The sequence below is a fragment of the Oncorhynchus gorbuscha genome, linkage group LG01 (assembly GCF_021184085.1).
Source record: "Oncorhynchus gorbuscha isolate QuinsamMale2020 ecotype Even-year linkage group LG01, OgorEven_v1.0, whole genome shotgun sequence".
Taxonomy (NCBI): Eukaryota; Metazoa; Chordata; class Actinopteri; order Salmoniformes; family Salmonidae; genus Oncorhynchus; species Oncorhynchus gorbuscha.
In genome coordinates this window covers 83,111,001-83,130,764 of record NC_060173.1, presented here as the reverse complement: position 1 = coordinate 83,130,764, position 19,764 = coordinate 83,111,001, and the positions used below count along the sequence as shown (strand labels likewise).

The 19,764-nt window shown below is 43.2% G+C and overlaps 1 protein-coding gene across 1 annotated transcript; it reads right to left on the bottom strand.

Annotated features, from left to right (window-relative positions):
- Positions 1-1,319: 1,319 nt before the first annotated feature.
- On the bottom strand, positions 1,320-19,284 carry LOC124043759 (insulin-like growth factor-binding protein 5). The gene is made up of 4 exons (XM_046362691.1): positions 18,586-19,284; positions 5,953-6,176; positions 5,652-5,771; positions 1,320-5,474 (listed from the first exon to the last, which is right to left on the bottom strand). The coding sequence occupies exons 1-4, from the start codon at positions 18,917-18,919 to the stop codon at positions 5,340-5,342; spliced, it is 813 nt and encodes a 270-aa protein (XP_046218647.1). The 5' UTR covers positions 18,920-19,284; the 3' UTR covers positions 1,320-5,339.
- Between the last annotated feature and the right edge of the window lie 480 nt (positions 19,285-19,764).

Genomic DNA, 19,764 nt, shown 5'->3' with positions numbered 1-19,764 from the left:
ATGATTTGAATGAACTGAATCAGACTGAGTTTTGATGACTTGAATCAACTGAATCAGACTGAGTACTGGAAACCCTGCGCTAGACCATATTCAAGGGTTTCCTCACTCGTAAAATTTGTGGAATTATTAAAAAATGTAATCAAGGTCAGAATACGCCGCAATTGTAGACTCACCTTCATTTATTTGATCTCCACCTCGAAAGAATAGCGAGTGAATAGCATGCAATTCTCATGCTTTATTTAAGTTCAAGGTCAGAATACACAGAGGGAAAAGTGTGAAAAGTTGACACTCGCTTAATTCCGGTCTAGAATCGTCTCCCAAGTCTTTACACTGGATTTTAATAGTTTGTATACAGTTAAGTTTATGGCATCTGATTAAATTTGCATCGACTGGATGGATTTATTCAGTCAGTTATATTATGGGTAACCAATAATTTAGTCTTTACAAACGCTGTATTATTTCTAGGCCTTAAAGCAGAAGTCTTCAGATGCTACATCCTTTGTTGGACTTAACGATACAAGCAGAGCTTATAACTGTCAAATCCCATCAGAATCCAAAATATAAGCTTGTTTTATTCCAATGTTTGTCAACAACATATTTGTAAACATATACTGTAAAGCCTCAAAACATGGTTAAAGCTATTTCATGTCGTGGATGGTCAGTCCTTGTAGCTCTTTTATCAAAACATTGGCGGGGATCACTTTTTCTTATTGTTTCAACTGTGGATTTCCCCTTTAAATATAGATTATATTCATCAACATTGGGTATATGTATGTTATGGGATGGGGTATTGTGCTTTGAGTCATTTTCCTGACCAGGGCAAGTGTGATCAGTCCTCAGTCAAAAGTGATATCCCCATTGCAGTATACAAAAGCAAGACCATAATCGTGCAGCTGATATCACAGCCAGTGCCTGTGCATACAGCATGTCCTCATCCTGTCATATCTGATCACCACACCCTTAGGCCACATTCACACTGCTCCTGGTAACAACATGGAAGTATTTTCATTGGTTCTAGCCGGCTTAATCTGGGGGCGTCGGCACAAGGAGTGAACTATTTGTATGGGCTCATTTGAATAGCTAGGATTACTCTGAGAACCTAAGTTGTTGTGGTCAGGTTTTTCAAACCTCCACTAACCCACATACAGTATACTCCCTATATATCCCTCTTGTATGGCTGTACTGTATTTTTGGTATATGACTATATGTTAGTGCCTTGGAATAGCATGAAAATTGTTTTGAGATAAACCATTTTTAGAAGTAGGTTTTGAGGTCTTGAGGCCACACTGCACATCACAAAACCACATCACTACTAAATCTTTAAATGAATACATAACTTTATTTAAATAAATGCTTTATCATAACAAAAAAGACAAAGGTTAAAAGAGTACATAAATTACATGTTGAATAAATATTACACAGTGATATTCACTTTAATAATTTGAGATTTTTTTGTCTTTTTTGATATTTGTTTCATGAAGAGTTCCAAATGCTGACCATTTCTTGTAACAATCCTCCGGGCACCAATGGGTCTTTTTTCACAAGCCAGTTAACACCACATGTTATTAAGATAACCAATTGATTTTGTCTCGTTTCATCACTAAAAACGTTATGCATTCAGAAAAAAAAGCTGTAGTTACTATTGTAGTATGAACTGTATGAGTCTATAACCAGGTTGAAGACTAGGAATCTGAAGACACTTTAAAACTCAACCTCTCCAACACCTCAATCTAACGCCATACCACAGAGAAAATGTATTGAGAATTTGCACAATTTGCAGCTTGGCTGAATTGTGTCAATTTGTTGATTAGACGTCAAATTATTCAATGCCCTTATCCACATTTTCTTTGAACCAAGATAGCCTTGGCAAATCTTAATTTTGAAAATGCCCAGTTAGACTGCATCATTATGGATGGCCAAGTTCAATAGGCTTCTGATGGACTGCTCTTAAAATGGAAGGTGAACATTGAAGCTGGAGAGGGAGTCAACATCTAAACATCAGTCGCTAGCTGCTTTCCTGTTCCTCAGATTCCCAGGTCTCCTTGTGTCTGTTCCTAACTGTATCTACTGTCATGCGATTGGTGACCCCTCCGTGATGGGGTGGTGTGTGGCTAGGCCCTGAACATGACCCCTGTCCATGGTGCTCTGTCTCTTGCTTTCGCTCTCTCACTCTGTCATTCTTTCTCTCTCGCTCTCTGTGTGCTAGAGTCCATGAGAACAGTTCGATCAAAGCGGGACAGTTGTGTGGTTGCTAATGTATGGTACTGTGTGTTATGATCTCCTTTTCCTTATTGGACGTTGGCGTTGGAGGTCCCAGGCATGGGCCACATAAAGCCCCTGTCAACGATTACCCAGAAGGCCTTGCAGAGGCCTGATTCTGAATCACAGTAAATGTTCAGCTTGTTTGTTTTTATACACAAGCAACACTATTACAGGACATTGTCTGTCGGTATTAATATTGTAGTTGTTTTAACTTCTATACAGTAAGTGCAAGCTGCTTTCTTTCAAAGTGGACTGGGGTGGAGGTGGGGAAGGGTGCCAAGCTGCATTGGGTATAGGAGGACCTAGTGATTTGAGATTTGCCACAGGGGCTGTATAGTTCACCTCCATATAAGAAGGATGTGAAGGGTAGCAGGGTATAGTGACTTTTTCCCCACTAATTCTGTCTCATAGTAAATGAGGGTATAAAGCTATAGGCCTGAACGTGTTGACCCCATTGTTAGTGTTACAGCATCTCATTGCCATTATGAGCCATACAAATCAAGAGTATCCTATCCATCACATCTGTATGTCCAAACGGATAATATTACATAATGGTTGGTTCACAGACTCAACTGAGGCTGGAGTAAAAGCTCTTTCATTTTTTGTCTGCTGATGGCCTTTCCCCCTGCCTCCCACTCCGTGGCTAGAGTAACTATGACCACTTACGCTGTGGAATAGGATCTGATGGCTAGTAATGCCTTGTACATCTCTTCTCTGACTACTGGGAGAGAGAAGCAGCAGCAGTTTGCTAGTGCTAACTCGGAATTGTAATATCACTTGGCTTATATTTTCTGGCAATCGAATACATTGGCAGTCAACTTTGAAAGCAATGTTCTAGCTTATCAGTGTGTTTGAAAATATGAGACAGAAGGGGTATTCTGGTCCACCTTGCCCACAGAGAGGGATTAGCAACAGATTCATAATGTGACTGTGACACGATTACAAGGGCTATGTCACATCCTATAGAGTTACCCTTTGTCTGGACTACATCAAGAACAACTACTCTGGGGCCTCTCAGCATGAGCAGGGTCTCTGTAACTTAAGACAGCTACCACGTTGCATTTGCATCACTATTCAAATGTGGATTTGCATGTAGGAAGGCACTGCGACTTGCACACAGACGGACATAAACTACTCTTTCAACTGACCCTGTAGGTAGTGTTCAACGATGCCTCCCTTCAGCGGAAGGAAAACTGCTCACCATTTCCGATGCAAGTAATGTTGTGTTGTGCTGAAAAACAAGTTGTCGAGAAAGAGGGAACAATTTTGGGGTGCGGCATGCAAGCAAAGAGGGAAGGATATAGATGGGGTATAGCTTTTTTTTGACTGTCTCATATTCAAATAAGGATGGTCATGGAACTATTCAAATTGTTTACAGGCTAAAATACACACGTCCTTTTCCAAGCACCAGTACATTGTAGTTGTTTGTTGAAAAAAAAATAACATTCATTAATCTGTAGGTAAAAGTAATACACCAAGGTTACACCGTAGCATTGTTAGGGGACCACTTGGTTAAGGAACATGGCTCAAAAGTGGGCGGTTGTTACTTCACTGAAGGCAAAGAAAACAGCTCAAACAAAACCGTACAAGACTACACCCTCGAGCAACTGAGACACAAAGGGTAAACATCTATAGCCTCACTGGTGAATGCAAGTCTACAGCATGCTTTTCCCCCCTCGTTCTCCCAAAACATCTAGCCTCACTGGTGAACGCAAGTCTACAGCATGCTTTCCCCCCCTCGTTCTCCCAAAACATCTAGCCTCACTGGTGAACGCAAGTCTACAGCATGCTTTTCCCCCCGCGTTCTCCCAAAACATCTAGCCTCACTGGTGAATGCAAGTCTACAGCATGCTTTTTTCCCCTCGTTCTCCCAATTTTTGTCCAGACTTTAGCAATAAAATGCATTACTGCTGTTAGTTATTGGGGGGGGGACTGCATGATTGTTCAGCCACATTCAATATTATTTAAGTCCAGGTAGTTGGGACCAATGGAGTCTTGCTGAGCACAGCTCTGATCAGATGAGAGAATGGGCACTTTGAGGCAGTATTCCCTTCACCAGTAGGGGCAGTGTTCTCCATTAAGTTCTGTGTTACCCTACATGGCAGTGTCTGTTAACAATAGGCACAGTTGGCATATCAGGCTAGCTACAGAGTCAAAGAGTCACTTACATAGGTTCGTCTGTAATGAGCTGCTTATTATGTCAAACACTCTCCATTTTCCCAGATACATAGGTTTCATAGAATAGTGGGAGAAATCCATCCTCAAGACTACTTCAAGCACCAGCAATAATGCTTGTTATGTTGTTGTTGTGACAAGACGAAAAGAGAAAGAAAAATGACATTCTTGTGTTAAAGGCTCACTCCCTCTCTCTCTCTCTCTCTCTCTCTCTCTCACACACACACACACACTCAAACACACATACATGCTCGCCCACACAAACTTAGTGAAGTTACACATACCAAGCAGGTTCCCCTATTCATAAGTGCTGTGACAGAACCAAATACCCAAATAGAGTCAACTGTCTCAGAAAGACCCTATCACATGCTTCTTTTTTCTTTTTTGGAAAGCAACCAAACAAAAAAACAAATACCTCTGCCAATAGAAGGTCCAGCTATCTCCTCTGACACCTCAATAGCAATAGATGTGAATGATCAAAACAGTCCCGTTTATAATCAGCATGCCTTATTTTCATTTTTTCATCGCTTTTATGTTAGCTTTACATGATACAAAGTTTGGTGCTTACACCCCAGCTTCTATAAAAATATATCAACACAAGTATATATTTTCATGAATCATTAGTGTGGTTCCCAGCTCTTAGTGGGGGAGGGGCCCGAGGGTCAAACAAGGGCTTAAAACCTCCTGGGTTCCGTCTACTAAGAGATGAGCACACAGTCACACAAAAAAAAGAGATTTCAGGTGTCCTTTTTTCAAGCCTGTCCTTTCGTTCATTTGATGTTTATATTTTTTTTGTTTTGAAAATCTCAAAAAGTGACTGGAGGGCGGAGCAGACAGGCAGGAGGGAAAGGAGGAGGCAGGGCCCTGGGTCAGGTGATCGGGACGGGGTTGGAGCAGCCTATTCACTCATTGTTGCTGCTGCTCTCTAGGTCCTTGCATTGGATGTCTCCCCCGCTGTAGTCTGTACCGGGCAGCTGCACGCCGTACTTGTCCACGCACCAGCAGATGCCCCGCTTCCTGCCGCGGGAGGGTTTGCACTGTGTGAGCGATCAATGTGCAGCAACACAAGGGAGGGAAAGAGAGAATGAGCGAGAGAAAGACATCGTAAGAACAAATATTATTTTGGAGCCAATGTGGATCTGAAGAGGCACATCATTATACAACTGGTCTATGTTACACCTGAATAAGGACGACGACGGAGGGATAGTTCTCACCTGTTTGCGTTTGAAGAAGCCCTTTCTGTCACAGTTGGGGAGGTACAAGGACAGGGCCATGACACGGGATGTGTCCTTCATTCCCTGGATGATCCCATCCAGCTTCCTCCTGCAAGGACCCTGTGGAGGAACGATACAACTAACATTAGTTTCCAGTGTTAGCGCCATGGGTGGAACAAATTCTTGAACAGTCAGTTCTCTCTCCTAGGACCAGAGTTGAAGATGCACACTAGCAAGCATCAGCATTAGCACAATATTAGCGTTAGACCCCATCTTTCCTTCTCTCCACTCTTATACTTACAAACTCTGGCTCATGCTTGTCAATGGGGAGTGGGGAGTAGTCCATGGGCCCAATGGAGCGCAGTTTGGCCTGCGCCCGCTTGCGGTCCTTGTCCTTGCGCATGGCCTGGATCTTCTTGCTGTTGATGACGTCCTGCTTGGGGAGGAGCGGCACCTTAGCAGGGTGCAGTTGGTCCTCCATTATTTCGGTTGTCAGGGTGTCCTCGTGTTCCCGAGACTCATGATCTACACATGGAAAAAATATTTGTATCAATGGGTGTGTCATCAACATGAACTAAAACAGTGCATACTTGTCACATTACCTAAAAGCTTTTCTGCACAAAGGAAGATATGTACTCCCAGATGCTTTCCCCAGAGTTTGTTCCCAGAAATGTTGCTTTTGCATCGTTTACAAAGGAGGGGTCAGGATCAAGGATCAACAGCTGATAAACTACTGTACCTCCTCCACCACCTCCACCATACAAACAGCCATAATCAACTAATGGAGGTCAAAGGAACGAAAGTAAACATGTCTGAACGCTGACCAAAAATGACAAAAGCTTATCTCAGTCACTTCTGTATCATGCTGGCTACATTCTTGACCTTGTCTTTAAGACATCTCTGCAACAAAGTGTGTGGCATTTTGGGCGAAACAATGGCTTATTTGGTTGATCATAAGCCATTTTGGCAATAAAATACTTCTCTGGCAATTCTTGCAGACTTTCACATCTCTCACAGATCAGATGTTGATGTCATGGTAACTGAGGATCCATGGCAACTGAAGCCTATGGCAGAGGTGGACACATCGTAGGCTGAATGTAAAGTATAACTTCATACTAAGAAACATAACATAATAATGTAAAACAGCCTGAAGCCAGGCAGAAAGACCAGTGCTCTCCCCCTACCCTACCCCATCCCACTCCCCAGGGGGCACTACAGTCCTAGAGGTACATTTGAAGTTCCCACCAGGCTAGCGATTTGGGGTCCTGATCCCTTATCCCCTCTCCTCCAGTCCCTCCTCTGGGCTCAGCCCCCATAAGCCAAGAGCCCTAGCCTGCATGAGGCTCTCTGAGGCCAAAGAGATGAGTGCTCCTCTCCCGTCTTTGCTTAGTCTATCGTAAGCACACAAGGCACTGTTATGGGACTTTGCCAGGCCCCAACTGGTGGGCGGCCGCAGTGCCAGTAGATGACCGGGGATATATTTATCTAGCAAAGAAACCCACAGGTCATTGCAGCGGTGGCAATGAGGAGGGCTGGCCCAACCGGAGTAGTGGTTGAATGTGCATAGTATTGTTGGGGAGAAACAACCGCAATATATCGACAGACAGCTGAAGAGTGGGACCATAAAAAAAAGAAATGAAACATAACCATGTTTTAATGTTATCTTAATTAAGTATAGACTAGTGGTCTGGACTTTGTACATGGCCACCTTGGGGGAAAAAAAGAGAGGTATGTGACCACTGAGCGGTATATTCCAGAGAATTGATGTCTGAAGAGTCGAGACACAGCAGGGGTGTCTGGGAGGAGGTGAGTTGGGGGATGAAGGGAGGAGGGTGATTACCGGAATTGGGACCCTGGCTTCTGAACTGCCGTCCTCGCTTTGAAAGTAATCTCACAACTCATGACTTGGCAGGCGTCTCTGTGTTTGGATACGTCCTCGACTCTCCCTGCTCAGACCGCCAGGGCTATAAAACGCTATAAATAAGTATGTCAAATGAGCTTTCCTACGTGCTCGATGCCTGGATGCTGGGGGAAGAATCCTTCATTTGATCACTATTCAAAGTACCACTGATGACACTGCTGCATGTGTGTTTCAAGCCTTCATGAATGATTCTGTGATTTTGCAAGCCATTTTCAGGGTTACAACAAACCGGAGAATGTAATCCCCCTTCCATTTTTACAAAGGCAACACACACTACATCAATGACCTACTTTACATGTGAGATCCAAAACATTTGAGTATCTTCCAGAAAGACTGCTGTGTCTCACGATCCGTGACATGTATTCACATTCAGCCTAATATGATTTGGGTGGAGAAATATTAGATTGAGAAATGTCAGCACACTGACATCACTGCACTCCAATTACATTAGCAGTAGGATTTGTGAACAGGCTCATTAGCTCAAGTGAGGGATGAGAGTTTGGTGTTACTTGTGTGTATAAGCTTGTGAGGAAATATTGGACGTTACATTGGATGTTCTACTGAAATATGGGATGGCAGAAGTTTGCTTAATATTTGATGGCGAAAATGAACATCCATCAACCGTTTAAATGTATATTATTATTATAACAAAATGTAGTGTTTATTTTAGTACTCCTTGCCCAGAGTAAATGAAGTGCTGTTGTGCTTCCAATTCACAAGCTGTCCCTGCAATTCAAAGACATGGAGACAGAATGTACCCATCTTTAGCCAACAATACCCAGAGTGTAGCCTGTTTGCAGACAATGGAGTCTCTCTCTCCCCCGCTCTCTGTTTCTCTCTCGCCCTCTCTGTTTCTCTCTCGCCCTCTCTGTTTCTCTCTCGCCCTCTCTGTTTCTCTCTCGCCCTCTCTGTTTCTCTCTCGCCCTCTCTGTTTCTCTCTCGCCCTCTCTGTTTCTCTCTCGCCCTCTCTGTTTCTCTCTCGCCCTCTCTGTTTCTCTCTCGCCCTCTCTGTTTCTCTCTCGCCCTCTCTGTTTCTCTCTCGCCCTCTCTGTTTCTCTCTCGCCCTCTCTGTTTCTAAACCACCAAATTTGTACTTTCTGAAGTGGGCTCTTCACTGCAGCGGCAAAAACTCAGTTTTTCCATGCTTAGGGTCCCCAGCTTGTAAAGGAGGCTTAGTAGGCCTGTGTTTAAGTACTGAAACACTGCCAGGACGCTGGCCTCCAGCCAAGACAGCACGGTCACATGCAGCCCCCTCCATTAAGCCCAGGCTGACAAGGTATTGGTATCTCTCCCCTTGTTCTCACTAAAGTTTTCATTAAGACAAGAGGAATGGAACAGGCAAAGGAGGTGCAACCGATACGCCTCTGTTTAAAAATGTACATGTGTGCGGGGCAATTATGGTTCATGGATATCCCAACCCACTGGGCACACACGGGTTGAATCAACATTGTTTCCAAATCATTTCAATTAAATTACATTGAAAAAACCGTGGAATAGATGTTGAATTGACATTGAATTGACGTCTGTGCCCAGTGGGAAGTTTCTTTCAGCCAGGAAGCCTAAGCGTGAACGATAAGCCACTCGTTCTTTTTCTCTCTCTCGGCTGGTCTTTTTGAGTTTACAGTCATGCAACTTGGGGTGGAAAATGCACCAGAACAATGAGCTGCTCAAATTCTGATTGGCTCACAGTCCATGAACTAGCACAGAACACCCTCTGAAATTACACCTTTACAAGATCCTAGGTGTTGAGTAAAGGTGCTGCTAATCCGGGGGTCAGGGGGTATGCGATAGCATAGTGATAACGGAGCAGGAAGTCCTCTGTCATCTTTTAGCCATGATACTGGCCAACCATGGTTCTGATGCTGGTAAAATAAAGGATAAATAAAATACAAATAAAATAAATGGAACTTTGCACTTGAGTAATTATATTACAGGTAGGAATACATGATCCAGACCAAGAGCCTGTAGAGATCTAAACAAAATGTACAGTCATTGGAGCACATTGAATTCCACATCGACTGGCCTTACAAAATGCTTGCTCATTGGGGCACAACTCAAACACTGAATTGCCCTCCAACACCCTAACCTTTACCCACAGTGTAAGAAGAACATGTTGATTTGTTATCAGTAGTCCTGTAACAACCTCAACTAAAATGTATGTGGAGATGGTGCCACTATACAGTGCATTCAGAAAGTATTCAGACCCCTTCCCATTTTCCACATTTTGTTACGTTACAGCCTTATTCTAAAATTGATCAAATAAATGTTAATCCTCATCAATCTACACATAATACCCCATAATGACAAAGCGAAAACAGGGTTTTAGACCCTTTGCTGTGAGACTTGATATTGAGATCAGGTGCATTCTGTTTCCATTGATAATCCTTGAGATGTTTCTACAACTTAACTGGAGTCCACCTGTGATAAATTCAATTGATTGGACATGATTTGGAAAGGCACACATCTGTCTATATAAGGTCCAACAGTGCATGTTAGAGCAAAAACAAAGTCATGAGGTCGAAGGAAATGTCCGTATAACTCCGAGACAGGACTGTGTCGGGGTACAGTACCAAAACATGTCTGCAGCATTGAAGGTCCCCAAGAACACAGTGGCCTCCATCATTCTTAAATGGAAGAAGTTTGGAACCACCAAGACTCTTCCTAGAGCTGGCCACCCGGCCAACCTGAGCAATCGGGGGAGAAAAGCCTAGATCAGGGAGGTGACCAAGAACCCAAAGGTCACTCTGACAGAGCTCCAGAGTTCCCCTGTGGAGATGTGAGAACCTTCCAGAAGGACGACCATCTCTGCAGCACTCCACCAATCAGGACATTATGGTAGAGTGGCCAGACGCAAACCTCTTCTCAGTAAAAGGCACACGGCAGCCCGCTTGGAGTTTACCAAAAGGCACCTAAAGGACTTTTAGACCATGCGAGACAAGATTCTCTGGTCTGATGAAACCAAGATAGAACTCTTTGGCCTGAATGCCAAGCATCACGTCTGGAGGAATCCTGGCACCATCCCTACAGTGAAGCATGGTGGAGGTAGCATCATGCTGTGGGTATGTTTTTCAGCAGCAGGGACTGGAAGTCTATTCAGGATCGAGGAAAAGATGAACGGATCAAAGTACAGAGAGATCCTTGATGAAAACCTGCCCCAGAGCACTCTGGGGTGAAAGTTACCTTCCAACAGGACAACGACCCTAAGCACACAGTCAAGACAACACAGGAGTGGCTTCAGGACAAGTCTCTGAAAGTCATGGAATGGTCCAGCCAGAGCCCGAACTTGAACCCCATCGAACATCTCTGGAGAGGCCTGAACATATCTGTGCAGTGACGCTCCCCATCCAACATGACAGAGCTTGAGAGGATCTGCAGAGAAGAATGGGAGAAACTCCCCAAATACAGGTGTGCCGAACTTGTAGCGTCATATCCAAGAAGACTTGATGCTGTAATCACTGCCAATGCTGCTTCAACCAAGTACTGAGTACTGAGACTTTTTTTATAAATTTGCAAACATTTCTAAAAACCAATTTTTGCTTTGTCATTATCAGGTATTGTATGAAGATTGATTTTAATCCATTTTTTAATAAGGCTGTAACGTATCAAAATGCGGAAAAGGTCAAGGGGTCTGAATACTTTCCGAATGCTCTGTAAGTCCTGGTGGATAGTCAAATCATAGTCATGTACAACGTATCTAGAATTACATTATTTCCATACACTTTATTGACACTTTTGGATGGCTACTACCAGTCAAAGCAGATTTTGATTCCACCATTAATAAGAGATGTCTTCATTACATCTTCAAAACAAAGGATTCATAGGGGAAATTTAGCAGGGTGCTTTTCTTTCTGCTTTAAATAAAAATGCTGGACCTCATTGTAAAAAGTGTAATCATATTCAGGTGGTATCATTATTAACACACCCTTTTGCACTGCTAAACGACAGCTTTGGTTGGACAAGGAGACCATGCTACTGCTTTGTTCAGTATGTTTGTTGTGCAGTATGTATTGTTGGTTCCTGTTTTGAACCTTGTATCTGGGCCGTACAATTGCAGTCTGCTCTGGCACTGAATTCAAACTCAATCAGCAACTTACAGGAAATAACTTTTTCTAAGGTACAATGTGCAACAAATATGTATAGTGCAACAAAAAAACAAGAGTTTAAAATAGCAGCAAATAGCAGCAGCAAATAGCAGCAGGAACAATTCAGGGATTGAAAATTAAAGGAGCACTTGTTCCGTAGGGATGAAAGTCCCTTCCAAGTAGGGCATAGGTATACTGACCCCACTCCCCCTCTCGCAACTGCTGCACCAAAGACATTTCTCCTTTGAGGTAAAATAAATGTTCGACAGCATTTGAAAGCACACTATCGCGATGCTACATGCAGCTGCTCTCCTGTGCAAGCCTAATTTTGGTCTGAGGTCTCATTACACATCTGAGTTGTGTTTTTTTGACAAGCCACATGGACAGACGCTGCCTCTTTCTGGGTCAACCTTCACCACCACACAATTGCTGGGTGTGACATAATCCCTGGGGGCAGAGGCCACTATTTTGGCTCGCCATGAACGTTCTCTGTCCACTGTCCAAAGCTCAACTTCAGACACTAAGGCCAGAGACGAAGATGAAAATGACAAGATCCATATTCTGGAGCTGAAACTGGCACCAAAGTTGCAGACAAAAGATAAGGACCTCCATTGTTCCCGTTCTGCAAAGAAACTTGAGGCAGGCTTCTTTGTTGAGCTCATTACAGTGACTTTCAACAAGTTAGGTTCTTCTGTGGGAAGTGATTAGTTGATTTTGAGCCCAATAACATCCTTATGCTGTCCTGGGTCGTGTCCAGTAGGGAGAAAATGTATTGAAACAGAGTGAAAAGAAAAGTACGAAACAAGAATCTTTGTTGTTTGTTGCAAATCTTTTGGTGTTCTCTACTGAGCACGACCCTGGAGTTGGAGCGGTAAATGGTGGCAGCGTTGGTGTTAACAGGGCCTACGCAGTTTAGGTCAGATCACGCAGGTTTTAAAGCCAGCATGTGGATGTCACTACCTTTGGAGTCACATGTTTCTGATAGAGAGAGACTACTGCATGAGCTGATTCTCTCCACAGCTGTTACCCACTAGCCCTCCAGGTGTAAGTGACAAATGCTAGACTGATTGCTATAAAACTTTATTGGAAGAACTCATTCAAGCGTGCCAAATCCAAAAGCAGGTTCTCTAGCTTCAATACTGTGCATGGGAACAATGCCACAGCTCGACCGTAGAGCATGTTTGCAGTGTTCTTTTGGAGACCATACCTTAGCAATTGGTTTCCCATGATTAACACTTGCGATGGCACAGCATTCTAGAAAAACCAGAACCTACACCAAAGAAGACTACATATTGTACGCCGAGGGCGGCATGTCATTGATAAACTGTTTCACATCTGATGAGGTTAGTTATATTTAGCATTCAACAACATCCAGTTCTGTGAGGAGGGGGTTCATGGTGAGTGAGTTGTAAAATCCCTGTCAGCAATGGTCTTCTCCCTATGACCTAGCAATGTAACAATGAAACAGTCGGGTCCATCTCTGAGTCAACTGAACTGTCCACAACGGATAGAGCCATTTGTGTGCAATGTCTACACTACAGTAAGTGTTCAAGTATACCATTTATAGTAGATAGGACCAACCAAGATGCCTAACACAAATGTGTATTGTCAGTGGACTCTGTTGAAGGAGACTGGCTTGTCTGATGTAAAATAAAAAATGAAAGGATGTTTTCTCGATTAGGGAATATAACAAGGCAGTAGGGATGTGCAATGTCAACTAGCCCATACTGGCATTCTGCTGGTCTGTCTGATCAGTTCAGATGAGGAGAATTGGTGTGGAAATACATGAAGTTGACCCTGCTACCGTAAAAAATGTTCTTTACATGGCTGGGGCTGTATTTTATCTGTAAAAGACCAGGGATAAAGATAATTGAATCGTCCCCCTAGTTCTAGCCTTTAAACAACAGAGCCACAAATCACTTGACACGTGGATTAAGTTGTCAAGCTAAGGGAGTACATTTGATTTATAATAAAGGTTACATGGAGAAAATGGGACTTCTCTGAAATGAAAATGGATTACCCTCCCTTGAGCAAAATATATTTGACCTAAACCCTCCCTTAACGCTTGAACCAAAAAAATCAGGTAACCCTCCCCTATACCCAAAATAATAATTAAAATAGCAGAGAACATGTCTACCGTTTACACTGGACAAGAGTAGGGGTGGAAAGATCTCCTTTATAACAAAGCAATGCATGAATCTATGATCTTATTTGCAGGTCCGAGAAAAAATAGCATTTCATCAAAATGTCATGCAATTCTACATAATTTTACATATTAGCAGAATACCACACACATTACAGAAACGACAGGCTAAGAATATACAGAGAGATAGGCCCATCTGATCATATTACTCCCATGACATCAGTGTGTCTTGTTTGCAACGAAACTGTCCCCGTTTGCTAATAAATACATCTTAGACATTATTAGGAATCTGAGCATAGGTACTTAGGCCTAGCCTTACACCCCAGACAGAGTAGGCCTAGCTTTACACCCCAGACAGAGTAGGCCTTGCGTTACACCCCAGACAGAGTAGGCCTACCTTTACACCCCAGACAGAGTATCCTACCTTTACACCCCAGACAGAGTAGGCCTAGCTTTACACCCCAGACAGAGTAGGCCTACCTTTACACCCCAGACAGAGTAGGCCTAGCGTTACACCCCAGACAGAGTAGGCCTACCTTTACACCCCAGACAGAGTATCCTACCTTTACACCCCAGACAGAGTAGGCCTAGCTTTACACCCCAGACAGAGTAGGCCTACCTTTACACCCCAGACAGAGTATCCTACCTTTACACCCCAGACAGAGTAGGCCTAGCTTTACACCCCAGACAGAGTAGGCCTACCAACTGCTGGCTACTCTTCTTCCCGGGGCTTAACCCAACGAGATAACAAGTGTTTCCTTAAAAGCTGTCTGGGTTTAAACATCTTCTATTATACAGAAAGTGAATAGCTTAATCAATTGATAGTGACAGAATTAGATCACTTCCCAAGCAAACTATATTTATTGTCTCCTCGGTCATGAAAGGTTTTAGCTCAGCCTCTGAATGTCAAAGCAACAAAACAATGAGAGTCACCTCTTTCCCACAGATTTTACAGCTTGTTTCTAGCATAAAGGATCACGGACCAAAGTGCGGTTATAGATAACGTTATATAATAGTATCTGTTTTATTTTCTTCAGAATCTTAAGCTAACAAAGGGTAGGCCTTTGCTTTTTGACATTTTCTTTAAATAAAGGTAGAACTATGGCATACACTCTCATACCCCCTTAATTCAATTTTTGGTTTTAACTTGACAGTCCTTCACTGACACGGACGTAGGTTATTTAAAGAGTGCATGGTGGTCGGAGGAATTGACCAACAAATCTATGGATATAGCAGCCTATAGCAACATTTTCGAAAATTGGAAGAAATAGGCTCCAACACAAAGCCCTCTTATTGTTAGTAGTCTAATTCAAATGAAGAGCTTTGAACTGAATTATGCCTACTCTAATGTGCCTACTTTCAGTACCATGAGCTGTCCATTTCCGATTGATTGTGTCACAGCTGATGTTCCGAGTTTCAGCACCACAATATGTATTACTAGAATCTGGTTTATTGTGAGGTCAATAACTCTGATAAATACACCATGGCAACAAACATGTTGTTGTTAATAAAATCTATTATAGTAGTAGCAAGCTATCAAAGTTGCACTCCGGTCCTCCTCACCTTCGTGCTCTCCTTCTCAAACTGAACCGAACATAGTCTATAGGCTAGTCTGTGTACAAGATAGTGCATTTTTTAGAGTAGGCCTAATAAAAAAAAGTATAATCTGAGGAAGCTTTTGACTGGTTAGGTAGCACACAAAAACATATTTGATCAGCCAGAGCAGAGCAGGCTGGGGCTCAGGGTTGGACTATCCACTGCAGTGTGTCACGCACCCTAGTTTAATTTACACCGTCCCGCTATCTTCGACATATAACTTTGCTAAGTGCTTCTCCGAGCATGCTCTTCGTAGCTTATAGCCTATAGGCTATGGATCATTTGATTGAGACTACACAAAATATCCTATAGGCACACTTGATATTGCGCGCCCAGCGGAGAATCAGAGATGAGGTCCGGAATTGGGGTACGAGCATTTGTTTTGTGCCATAGTCATTGTAAATTGTCTTAATAAGGACAGGTGACCAACAACTGGCTTCTTCGCATTTGCTTGTGATTGCACTAAAACGTGTAAATGTACCACCAAGCCAACAAAAAAATCTTGGAGCACAAACACAAACCCCAAACCCCTAACCCCAAACCCCAAACTCAACATTTTCTGTTCTTTTGGGCTTTGGCAGAAGCTGCATTCGTGTTGATGCTGTGCTTATAAAGCACAACGTGCTTGTTCATGTGCAAGTCAAGCTTTCTAGATTTGTACGCTCTCTTTAATCATCTTCTTGTTTCTTGGCAAAGAGCAATCTGTTCAAACATAAGGCTCTTTCACAAGCTCAGAGAGCAAGGGGCCTTCTGCCATGGAGTCATATCTGTTGGCAGGCGTTCCAGGATCCTATTCTTCTGGGCTAGCACAGTGCACTGAGAGGCCAGCAACACAAACCAGCCTCCTATGCCCAGCCATCAGAGCTAAGCACCATTTCCTTGGAACACAACTCAACAGTCAACAAAAGAGGGCGACACCAGACTTATGCAGAGATGAGAAGGAGACAACAGAGTCGTGTGTAGTTTGGCAACGTTGTATTACAATGTTATACCCATATCATGTCAATACATTTGTTAGATCTCTTCAAGAAACATATCCTGATCTGGCAGTCTCACTTTAAACAAACTACAACATATGAAGACCTTACATGTGCTATATATAGCCTTTGTAATATGTGGATTGTTTAAAGTGGGTCCACTTTTCTTGCTTAGGATGCTGTAGAATTGCATGAATGCAGCCGAGAGATAGAAGCTATTGGGTCCCCTGAGGATCTGTCTTTGGACACTTGACCTGCCCTCTTTCTGTCTGCCTTGCTCAGCTGGTCAGAGCAGGTTGAAACCCTACCCAGCAGGAAACCAAAGGCTTGTGTCTAATTCCAATCGTAGCCCTTGACAGACAGCCCTTCAGAGAAGAGCAGCCGGAGTCATTCTGCTGAATCACTGTGCTGGAGCACCCACACTGCCTAACCAGGGGCAGGAGAACGGACGCACTCCGGTTACCACCCAGTGCCAAAGGAGAAGTCAGTGTTCACACACACACACACAAACGCCTGCACACACACACACACCCACCCACAGGCTTGACACAGAGTGCGTGTTGGAATTCAATCTCCTAGATCAGAGTGACACTTATAGCTATACAAAAGTACTAGGGTTTATTTCAGTTAGAGCTGCAAGTATTCGTTGGATGTTATGTATAGCCTTGCTGCCATTACTACAGACAATGGTGACCTCTTGAATGGGCTGAATTCCATTCTAATGTTGTTTGATGTATGTCCTCCTAGGGAGTTACATGCAGGGTGTATCCAAAGCCCAAATAGGCTGAGTCTTTCCACCTGGCCAACCGAAGAATAAACCAATAGCATTCATCAAAATGAGCTTGTCACCAAAACTTGTATGTAGCCTAAATCTTGAATCATCTAATAACACGTGTCTATCTCTGACCTCTAAATGTTGACGTTTGGTTCATTTATACCTAACTTCTCTTGCCCGTGCACACACACATTTAAGAATTAGAAGTGCGCACAGACTACGCACACACACACACACCGGCGCGCACAAAAAATACACACACACACACACATCATCAGATGTAATATTTGAGCAGTAATCCGACTCTCAACACCGCCCACGGGGACTAAACCTAAATTCAGCTTTCAAAAGATATGTAGCCTCAAGAGCAAATCCCTCTTCAGTCAATTAGGCTACAATAAGAAGAACTGGATATTATATGTTGGAAAATATATATTTTCTTCATGGGTGGCAATTGTGTTTGTGAGAAATGCAAGTGTCTGACACAGTGAAAAGGGATATAACTCATTTCCAGAGGAAAAAAAGAGCAGCAATTAGTATTACCAAATACAATATGTTCTCACGTGAGAAAGAGAGCACAAGAATGGATGTCCAGGCAGGCATTGCGACAAGGGAGGGACACAGCCCTGTAGATAAGCATGCAGAGGAATGCGTTAAGTCAGTCTACCATACTGTATTCATAACAAACTCCATACAGCGACTGCAAATTAGAGCAGGGATTCCCAAACTCTGTCAAGGCTGTGCTGCTCTCTAACTCAGGGTTTCCCAAAGTAAATAATACTGCAGCAACAGGACATGTGAATTATTACGTGGATTCAAATGAATGGACATTTTTCGTAAGGGAAAATCAATTCTGAAATTACAAATACGAAATGACAAACTTCAGAAGTCGTTTTAAACCTCAAAAAACACTACAAGCTTTACATTTCCTGCAATGCAGGACAGTTCTCCTGCAACAGGGTGATCAAAGTAAGATCCTACATCTGTATGCTATAGCACATGTATTCTTTGCATGTGCTGTTATTGTGGCATGTGATGAATCCGACTGTGTTTAATTTAATAACGACCCAGATTCACAATTAAGCCTGCCGCAATCTCTGACAAATCGGACCGTTTGCTCATAGGAGCTACTCATGCATGCTATGCAGTTATTTCAAAATTGGATTCCAAAACGTCAGTGTGCTAATGGAATTGCTTACAATAGTATTACTTTACAAAACTGAAACATCAGGGCAAGCTCGTTTGCGAGGTTTTTAGCGCGGGGTCATGGAAGCACCAAATGAAAAGTGCTGCTAAAAACGAACCAAAACGTCTATGATGCAGTTTACCGGGCCGGTATAGCTGGAACTGAATTTAAACCCTGCGACAATAATCATTATGTTGTATTCTACACAGCTCCCTTGGATCCCCTAAGCACACGCATTCATTGCGCCGTCTTACCTATGGGTGGATGAAGGGGTTTGTATCCTTTCTCGTTTGTGCACACTCCCCTGCCATGGAGAAGCGCGTGAAGTGGCTTCTCTTCTCCATTTCGCGGCAAGCAGCGCAAGCCATGGGTGCATGTTCCGGTGTAAACGCCACACGCCTGACCTTCCGATAAGGCGCAGGTTAGGCAGCAACCGCAGCCCGGCTCCTTCACGAGTTGACAACCGACGGGGACTGGGGGGCACATAGAGAGTGCCTTCTGGTCGCACGGCTCGCAGGGCACATATGAGCCCAAGCACCCAGATAGCCCCAGGACAAATGTCACCAGTAGACAAAAACTGAGAAACATATTCGTCTCGCGATTGTTAAACCTTAAATGTGGAACGAATTGACCGACAATGCCCGTGGGTTAAATGATCCGATTTATAAAGCAAAAAAATTGTCCGCATCCAAATGTATAGTGTTTTCAGCACTCCAGTTTAAATAAACTGAAAAAAAGACTGTTTGAATTTACAAATAAAAAGTATTCACAGAACAAGTCAAATATCATGAAAAGACTACACTTCGGGATGCAATGTTTGTCTTAATTGACAGAACTGATGTCCTCTCGCAATGCAATTCTTTGTACAAAACCTGGACCTTTTCCCCTTTGAAACCGATTCCAATACTTTCCCATCCAGAGAAGTTTCTTGAGCAGACTGATCAACTTCAGGCCAGGCTTGCCTTTTTAAAATCAGCCAAACCCCTAACTATGAATACGCCTAACAGCAGGGAAGGGAGGCGCACTTGTTCCAGGTCTTGGCAAGTGGCCAACCTTTTTTACAGCAATGGGATCAGTCTTTCACGCTGAAGGCTGAAGTGATGCCAAGTGCGAGGAGCAACACAAGAAACAAACGCAACCTTAATCAAAACATATATTTTTAAACACTTCATCTGGAAGCATAATTAGAATCCACGGTTACTGAATACGTGCTTTTGCTAATCGAACACACACTTCTGTCTTACCCCTAAATGTTTTCCACCCAGTCTCAAGCGGTGCACATCGATTGACTTAAAGAAAAGAAGCTTGCGCACGAAGCTACGAGCAAAACGAAAGGAAAACAAGTTCTCTTAAATTATAGTTGCATTACAGACGGAATGAGTCAAATGCATGATCATGACAGAATAGCACACTGTGCTGCATCAACTACAGTA